The sequence below is a fragment of the Halyomorpha halys genome, unplaced genomic scaffold (genome assembly GCF_000696795.3).
Source record: "Halyomorpha halys isolate HHAL.00 unplaced genomic scaffold, Hhal_1.1 Scaffold363.1, whole genome shotgun sequence".
NCBI classification, from domain to species: Eukaryota; Metazoa; Arthropoda; class Insecta; order Hemiptera; family Pentatomidae; genus Halyomorpha; species Halyomorpha halys.
Window position 1 is genome coordinate 644775 of NW_027106613.1, and position 9946 is coordinate 654720.

Below are 9946 nucleotides of genomic sequence, written 5' to 3' on the forward strand. Positions count from 1 at the left end.
TATAAACAGAATAAAATAAAGTAAATAATTGTACAGAATGAAATTAATAAAATTGAAGTGATGAAAGAAGTGGAAAATAAAATGAATATACAGGTAATTGAATAAGTAAGTAAAAATCATCTTGTTTATTATACTTTCCTTAATTTAAGTTATTTGAGATTAGTGAAATAACAAATAACATGATTAAATAAGATTGAGGGTATATTTATCTAAAACAATGAAAAGAAAAAGAAAAAATAATGGAAATGCATTTTTTAAATCAATGATATCATATTTAGGAGAAATCAAATTTTTGCTATAAAAATAATTTACTTTCCTTCAAGAGTTGCTCTACTCATAAACACTTGTTATAGAGTTTTAATACTTTTAGTTAATGCTCTTTTATTTCTATTTTATCTCTAATTTTTTTTTATTATAATTTCTTGATCTTTTTGAATTTTAAAATATTTACAAAGAATGATTCATCAACCGGATTAATATCATAAAACAAAATGATGAAAAGAAAAATTGATACATGCCCAACAAAAGAAGCTTAGAGGCTGAAAAAAAAATTTACAATCACTTAGTGAAGGCAATATGGACAGGATGATAAAGTTCTAGACTAAGTTGAATAGGCCATCTTCCTTCTGATGAATAAAGAAGGTGCTTGTGTTATAGTATTGTGTATTGAGTGAGGAGGTTTGGAAGATTGAAACTTTTAATGATAGCTTAAAAGAATCTTTTTCTATGAACATATCAGGTCAGAAGAGCCTGTCAAAATATAGCTGAATGGTAATAAAGGGTCCTGGTTCCCATGATCAATAAATTAAAACTAGTAAAAAATGAACTGAAAAGTTCGATAATATCAGGAAAGATTGAGTTTATCACTGATGTACTTAAAAAAAAAAATAGACTGAAGAAGTAATTCATGATTTTTCTGATTAAAAACCAATTAAAGCATCCCTAGTAAATGTTTGCAATTTTCTTTTCTTTTTTTAAATTTGTAATCTTTCAAATATTAAATAAATAATTAACTTTTAACTAGTATGTTATTTGTTCTGAATAAGTTGTTCAGAAAATACTATACCCCATCTAAACTCAGGAGCCTCCCTCACATATCCTGGAGTGCCTGCGGCACCTACTAATTTAAGATTAATCCTGATTGTAGTAAGAAATAGAAAAAATAATAGGTTTATGCTCTTTTTCATTGAACTCCTCCTGACTAGTGTCAACCTCACCTTCGATTTGTCACATTGTCAAAGTCAAAACAGTAAATAAATTTAGTGAAGATAAACTGTTAATGTAAAAATCATATCTTTTGTTTTCCAAGTAACTCTTTTACTTCCGTCGTGAATTTCTTACACCAGTTAAATATTTTTTAATAGTCTAACATATTATTAATAAATATTACTTCTTTAGTAGAAGCTTGTCTTTCTCCAGGAACCATTATTATGATAGAATATTATTCCCACTTTTGCAACTAAGAATACCTTTCAGTATTTTTTTTTTGTTTTTTAAAGTTTTCTCTTTGACATAGGCATTGTAATATATTTAACTTATTATTATCAATATGTTCTTTGGAGTTTTAAATTAGTGTGAATTTGCTTGTCAAATTAAATTGTCAGCCCAAGTTCTACAACAGGTATTAACAAAGGATAGTTGTTACTCTTATGGTTATAATAATGGAAAACACCATACACATAGCAGAAACCTGTTATTACTACCCTCAACATTTTTGCTTACTAGCTAAGAAATTAAAAGAAACATTAAGATATTTTCTAAATTATTATGTAAATATTGAGGATTGACTATATGTGAATTAAGAAGGAGATGGTCTAGGTTGTTTTCAATTAAAAATAGTGTCAACAATTTATTAAAAGCCAACATTTCGATCCACATTATAGGTCTTCATTTGGGTTGTAGATGTAAACAGAATTAAGGAAGCAAAATAAAAACTTCAGATAGTGACATTCCTTATCTTATTTATTTGAAGTTTCTCTGTATGTATCGCTTTCTTGGATGCCTTCTTAAGACCAAATCCAACAACTTAAATCAGAACAGGTTTTATCACTCAATTAAATCCTAAGGGTTTTTATTTCAGTAATATTTTTTTTTAGTATTTCAGTATAAATAGGGTAGCTAGAAGGTAAGCCATTAATACTTATTAGGTAATAAACTAAAGTATTTTACTGAATACAAAAGACTGTTTTGTTGTAATCACTCTATAATTTCAATTGTAATTTTGGAATGTAACAGTCCAATATACTGAAAAAATACTGTTTAAGTACATGATAATTTAAAACATGTGATCTGTAATTATCGCTAATTAAACAAAAGTTTAAACAAGTCTCTAGTCTCTATTCCAACATGTGGGACCTCTTCCGCACATAATATTGAATCATCTTTACTATCCCAATAATAGCTCTAGGAAACTTATTATTATGTCCTGCTACTTCATCCCACTTTGCAGGACTTACTAGGGCTTTCAGAATGAAGGAAATCAAATGGTAAATTATTGTTTCGCTTTCCTTCATTCTGGAAGTCCTAGCGAAACCCTGCAAAAAGGGGCAAAAGTTGGCTAATAATAAATATTTCATTTAATATTTCGGTCATTTTGACTGCATCTTTCTTTTATTAATTAATATATTGTTATGCATCAAATACCAAATCACCTCCTTGCACAACCGTTGGTCTAGTAACAGTACTTCTTTACAAAGTACTGAACCCCTGACCCTTCATGGGTTGAAGTGGTGCAGATTTTAATTTTTATGCATCAAATGTTTCAATAGTTTGTTAATTTTAGTAATCCAAATGTAACAAAAAAATCATTCTGTATTTATTTTAGAAATTAATGTTTCTAAATCTTAGGCATTTCAACCTTCTAACTAAAAAAAAAAAATGTTCCAGAGATATTTTTTCTCAGGTATAGTTTTTAAGATACCATTATAATTTTTTCTGTCTTTAAAAGTAATTATTAATCGTCTCTAGGATGAAGCATTAATTTTTTTTTTTTGTATGCCTACTAGAAGGTTAATGGGCCATCTTCTCTTTTCATGATATTTCTTGTAAATCAAACTAATAAAAAAATTTTCAACATGCAAATTTAAGTGAACAAGAAACCTGTAAAATAGATCATAAAGGTTCCCGAGAAAATTCTCGAAAATAATGATGTATAAGACAGTAATTCAGGTGATTCTTACGTTTAAGTCTTTCTGACTCTCCCCTAACTCTACATGAGGATAAACCTGATAATTTCAACAACCATAAATTGTTGTTGGTGGATCTCTGCGACAATCCATCAGATCTACCATGAGAATTACATGAAAACCCAAGAAAAATTACCCAATGGATCCCATTGACCGTCTACAAATGGAAGTCTTGAGTATAGTTCCTTATTTAAAAAGGACGAAAGATTCCTTAGAGATCGCCAAAAAGACAACGATCTAAATCCAGCATAGAAGCAGCAAGTCTGCAGTGTAGTATGATCGACTGACCTATCTTTTGCAAGTGATCAAGAACATAGTCAAGATGGTACTTTTGCAGTAGAGGATTTAAGAAATACCCTAAAAATAAGTTAAATTGTAATTTGTAATAACGGATGATAATTTTTTAGTTACAATGTATGTTATAAGATCTTAATTTTGTTAAAAATTTGGTTATATAATACCTACTAGCTCACTAAGATTTTCCTGGAGTAAAATTTGGATAATTACTGAATTAACTAAGAGAAGATGAATTGAAAATTCGTTATTAAAATATGCTAAACGGCAGGGGGAAAATGAAAATGGTAAATGAATATAAAAGAAAATATTTTAAAAAATATTACTAAAGAAAAATCAATGAAAGTTTTGAGGTTTTCCTTGGTATGGGTTTACGATATTCCTTGTATCCTTAGGCGGGATTTTTCATGGTCCAATCGAAGGAGGGGGGGGGATAAACCAAGATAAAAATAAGCGTCTTTTTAAGAATATCTTTCTTTTTTTTCTATTTTTTCATTTGTTTAATAGTCCTTATGCTTAAATAATTAATATAACTTTTGTATGACATTATATTTGCAAATAATAATATAAAGTTTTACGAAATTAATATTTTTATATCTAATTTATTATCAACGCTGTAAGAGTTTAATTGTATTAATAATACTTTCACACATTGCTTTCTTAGTTTTTGAATACATATTAGTATTTTATCTTAGATAAATTATTAATATTAAAACATATCAATGATGTTGATTGGAGTAGTTTTCAAATATAATGTTGGATAACCATTCACTATAAAATGGTGGTAGTTACCTGCTGGTCCAGTAAGGTGTATAAACCTCTCTTCCCTCCGTAATCAGTTAGTGCTTCATAGGAAACTAAACAAAATTCGAGATTTTCATGTCGATTTATTTACCGATTTGAGTTTATGAAATATCAGTTAATTTTCTCCGAAAGGTCAGTATTCAATGGAAGATATTTCTTCGTTGAAACATCTGGGAAGCGGCTACAATGTTTGACATATCTTCAAACGATGGCTGAAGAGCTGCTTGTTGTATTAAATAAGAAGGATCCTACGTGTGGGCTAGGATTTTCTTTATTAGGAACACCTGGACTTCCTCCAATTATATATGACATCGTAGAAAATTCTCCAGCTGCAGAAAGTGGAAAAGTGAGTGCTTTCATTTAACAGTTCATTTATGGTGAATAAGTTTCTCTTTCGCCAGTTAAGGATGATAGTTATCTCTTTTAGAGCTAGGACGTACTTGTAAATTAATTTTTTTGTATTCCTAAACTCTAGCATTGGAGATAATTAAAGTTAATGTTTTATCACTACTTTTTTAAGATGTCTCTTGATCTCTTCTTTCTATCATTTATTTTGACTCATTTCTATATTTGTAGTGTTTAGTGAGTTACCTATTAGATAGATTTCATGTGAAAATTGTATCTGTTTCCCTTTATAGCTGTTATCTAAGTTCATGTATATGTTTGAATAAGAAAGCATGCCAGATGACAGTTGATGTTTGCATATTCCTTTCTGTTTATGGTTGCTTCATTCATGTACATGTTATGAATGCTAGTTTCAGTTTTTTCACTATATGATTTCTCAAAATAGGTTTTGTTTCTTTAAGTTGTTGTGAAGGGTTTTTCTGTATCATCCGTTTGCTACACAATTATTATAATGTTAATTATTTGCAGGTTGAAGCAGGGGACGTTATTTTAAAGGTTAATGAAACAGATGTTAATAGGCTAAACACAAAAGAAGGTAAATTGATTTTGAAAAACCAACATTGAAAGTTGATTAATTTGAGTTTTTCTGATATATTGAATAATTTTTATTTGTTGATATTAATTATAACTGATTTGAAGATGAAGATGAACAAAGTCTTGATTTTCAGATGTTTATTATGATTCATTATATCTCTTTGTGAACTATTTACTGTTAATTTTATAATTAAATGAGTTTATCAAATATTAGATGACTACATGTACTGTTCATGGTTTTAAGAACACAAAAAAGTCAGGATCGCTATATTAGAAATTATCATTTTATTGTTTTTAATTAGAAGCTCTAACAAGTTTACTTTTTGAATGTGATATATCTCTGAACTATTGGTAAGACAAACATTTAATTTAAAACTACCTTAGCCAAAAATAAATCTTGATAGAGGGAGTTTAGTTACTTTATTAACAGAGATCATATTTCTTTCAGCAACATTTTTGTTACACAGCGTCACTGGAATTTAATTACTTTCCTTTGGAGGAATTCAGGTTTCATTTCCTAATTATTCTAGATGTATACAGTATGTTTATATTGTAATGGGGGTGGAAAAGAATATCTTATATTTATATATATTTTTTTATGGTTGATTTTTCTGCTGCGGTTTTTCTTTCTCTTTGTTAGCATGTGTTTTGTGAAATTAATTTTATGAAACTAGTAATTTATAAATCTTCATTTTGATCTATTACTTTGTGTTATTTTATTTTGAATGAATTTCTGTTTTAAAGTTGTTAATTTACTTTCTTAGTTTATTAGGAAATTAGATATCTAATTTCTTAATTTACTATGTTTCATACTTTATTTTATGTTCTTTCAGTCCTCATTAACAATTTCAGTTTCACTAATTAACTTTTGTTTCATAAAATGTTGATACTAAGTTTCGTGAACACTGATTACTTTTTTCTTTCTAATAGCTTCCATTGATATAGGCTGATTATTGTTTCTATGGGATTCTAATCCTAGAATATCCATTAACAACTGTTGTAGATAAAACAGTTTTAAAATATTTTGTAGTTAAACTCTGCCCAGACGCCATCGTTGAAATAGGTTTTAGTTGATTGTAGAATCATTCTGTTGTTAATAAAAGTTAGAGCTGGAATATACAACAATTAAATTGTTTATAACAAAATTTAAATTTCTATGTACACTATTATATAAAGCTAAAGAGTTTGTTTGAACATGGTATTCTCAAGAATAACCAGTCCGATGCGAAAAACACCTTTTCTGTTAGATAGGCCATTTATTTCGGCTTAAGTCTATATAGTATTGTGTTATGGCCCATAGGAAAAGAGTGCTAACTGTTTGATGAAAAGTTTCCATTGGTATGTGGTAGTAATCCTGCCATGACAATTCCTTGTTGCTGAAATTTTCATTTGGAAGATGATTGAGTGATTCCCAGATAAAACATAAACCATTTGAATTGGACCAGTATTGACAAAGTTAATGAATATTGTTCTTTGTAACCATGATTATTTTTTCAATGTTCTGTTTAAGTTCCCATGGAAACAAACCTCATATCTTTTGATCAATCTATTATGTAAAGGTAAAGAGTTTATTTCTTTGAACACCCTAATGTCAAGAACTACAAGTCTACCATTCGTCAATATACTCACTATTATTAAAGCTTTTCAATTAAGTGATTTAAAAAAAAAAACAATTATTGAATTATGAAAGGAATATGGTCCGGGTGCGGTCTTATTTATTATTAATTTTCTATTATATTTTACACTTTTCTGTATCCCCGCTCATTTGGTATATTTTGTTTCTTAATTACTTACACACATTGTATCCCATTATTTTATACTTTACTTTTTTTTTTTTTTTTTTTTTTAATATTTCTTCTCCCTCTATTATGTATATTTCCATTTATTGTTCACCTAATTTAAATGCTGTTCTATCATGTTTACTTTACAAATTGTTTTCGTTATTGTGGCACTACTGCCGTCCCCACTCCTCCCAATACCAACAGTCACTCTTGTTTTGACCGCCGTCAAAATAGGTATGCATTCTGTCTCATCATTTGATTTGTATTCTTTTTTCTTTTTACATCTCTTTATTTGTATTTTCTTTAATATTTCTTTTCTTATCTATCTGTTACTATTACCCTTTACATTTACTATTTACTACCTTTAATTTTTCTTATATCTTACTTTTTTTTACATTTTATACCCCTGTTATTTTACACTTATGTTTTTGTTTTCCTTTTGTAACTATGTGGTTGTATCTTTTTTAGCCCTGACGAAGCCCTGCAACGTGGGGCGAAACGTTGGCTCAATAAAATAGTATAATTCTACTATTTGAGTTTATTTGACCGCACCCGGACCATATTCCTTTCATCTTTACACACGGTCAATCAATAATCTTCCAATTATTGAATTAGTTTAATGTTTTTTTAGAAATTAATTACTTAAATTGTTTATTTTTTCCGAAGTACACTTCTATCCCCCCTAGGAACTTTTTCCAGTTTTTCTCTGTAACATAGAACCAAGAATTTTGAGAATGTAAACATTTCACACAGAATTAATTAAGTCAAATTTCCTATGAAATTCTTATATTAAATTTAATTTTCAAATTAAAATTTGTAATGCCGCTGAATTGTGCTATAAAAATATTCAAGACATGGTAGGTTCAAAAAGGGTATTTTCAGAAAAAAACATAATTGTATTTTTTACCTTAATAATTCGATATATTTTTTGGGATGCTGAATCTGAATTTCAAGTTTCCCCCTTGCCAGCTATGGGTAGCCTAACGAAAATAAAATAATTGGTGGTGTATTCTATCAAACCATCCAAGTTAGGATCTCGTGCTCACGTTTATTTTTATCATGGTAAATTTTCTTATTAGGAAACAGGAATCATTGCCATTAGTCATAAACAATTGATTACTACGTGGAATAAACTTTTCAATTTGAAAAGAAACACCATTGTCGGGAGCTGATGAAAATACTTGTGGAACTGCATCATACACATCTACAAAATACCATTTTGAAAACTATAACCGATAAATATGGGGAATGAGTGGAACAGTTTTTCTTATCACTGAGGTAATAAGTTATAACAAAATTAAATTTTTGATTATCCTCTCATACTGTTGGAGGGGGAAGTTTCCAAGGTACGTTCCTGTCCAAGATGATTGAGTATCTATTGCTTTCTTTAGAATACATTCAGTTCAAAATAAAATCAAAATTTTTTTTGTTTTGTTTCTTAAAAGAGGTGCCTTTATTAAAACAAATATAAATATTCAATTTTAATTAGAACTTGAATACAAGCTTCCCACTGGGCATCAACCCTCTCTGAAGTAGGAAAATTTATCAGACTCGCGGTCTATTGTAGAGAGGTTTCACTGTAGATGAATTTTATTTTGACCCAGAGTTTATGACTTTAATTTAGGTATTCTATTGATAAAAAAATAAAGGTTCTTATATAATACTTAAAAACTTTTCGAGGTTCATCCATTACCTACATTGGCTAGATTATTTACTATCCCTCATATTTGATTAAATTATCTGGGTGAATGAATACTCATTTTATCCTTAAACACAATATTTTTGTGTAGTTTTAATAGTTATCAGTTGATGACAAAATAAATTAGAATAAATATAACATTAATTGTTTGGTTCTGTAATTAAATTGTAATTAACTGTTGAACGTCAGGTATCAAAATAAAGAAGGACCAAGTATGGTGAAACCTCTACAAATTACAACTCTCTCTCCATTAGATAGACAGATCTGGAAGCATAGACCCCTTTCAAAGAGGCACCTCTCTAACAGACATATTAATGGTTTTATGTTTGGATATGAATGCGCAGATGCATTTGAATCAATAAAACGGTTATGCTCTTCAATAGATGTGATGAGGCCTCTGGAAGACTCATATTGTTTGATTAAATAAATCTATAGCCCCAACATTCTCATCACATCAAAGAAATGTTTTTGGAGGGAATCAAGAATTTTACGGATCTATCTGTGATATGCAGACAGGCTTTCTGCTATTTAATCAACCCATAAAACGATATCAGCTACCCTGCTTCTCCTTAAAGCCTTAAATATTATAGAAAACAGAATGAATAGAGCTGAACTGAGAGAAGCGTCAGGAAGAATTATGAGACCCACACGGAAGGCCTCGCAGCTCCTGGGAGGACTGTAAGGGAGGCATTCAGGATGCGTGGAATGGATTAGAGTAGAAGAAGAGAGTTGGTTCACGAGAGATACATTTGGACTAGACTCTGTGAGCAGGATCCTTACACCACACAGCGGTAGAAGAGGAAATGACTGTGATGATGATAAAACGAAATCATCTGAATCTTTTCTAATAACATTATGTGTTTCTATCTAAATCTTCTTTTGTCCTGACCGAACAGTAATTATTATTGTTTGAACCTGTTAACGCATTTATTACCACTGTATGGTTATGATTATTATGAATATCGTGTGGCTTTGTATGTGTGAATAGTGTATGACCTTTTTTTAAAATGATAGCAATGAATTTAAAGATAGCTACTATTTTTAAGTTAAATATTGAATATATTAAACAAAAATTAAATCTGGAAGATTATTGATTGACCGTGTATAAAGATGAAAGGAATATGGTCCGGGTGCGGTCAAAAAAACTCAAATAGTAGAATTATACTATTTTATTGAGCCAACGTTTCGCCCCACGTTGCAGGGCTTCGTCAGGGCTAAAAAAGATACAAACACATAGTTACAAA

General features: G+C 29.3%; 1 protein-coding gene and 1 long non-coding RNA gene across 11 annotated transcripts in view; one reads left to right on the plus strand and one right to left on the minus strand.

Annotated features, from left to right (window-relative positions):
* LOC106681753 (uncharacterized) overlaps positions 1-9946 on the minus strand; it is a 22219-nt gene that overhangs the window by 9209 nt on the left and 3064 nt on the right. For both annotated transcript variants that reach the window (XR_010842765.1, XR_010842766.1), the window contains exon 3: positions 4272-6331. This is a non-coding gene — a long non-coding RNA (uncharacterized lncRNA). The remainder of the gene's footprint in view (positions 1-4271; positions 6332-9946) is intronic.
* The window catches only part of LOC106681751 (Exchange factor for Arf 6), a 37822-nt gene continuing 32262 nt past the window's right edge, over positions 4387-9946 (plus strand). For 3 of the 9 annotated variants that reach the window (XM_014422221.2, XM_014422222.2, XM_014422223.2), the window contains exons 1-2: positions 4387-4629; positions 5157-5223. In XM_014422221.2, the coding sequence (XP_014277707.1) occupies positions 4387-4629; positions 5157-5223 (310 nt within the window). Of the gene's footprint in view, positions 4630-5156; positions 5224-5439; positions 5574-5670; positions 5730-9946 lie in introns of those variants that run through there. The other 6 variants (XM_014422225.3, XM_014422230.3, XM_014422227.2 and 3 more) reach the window with 5 other exon arrangements.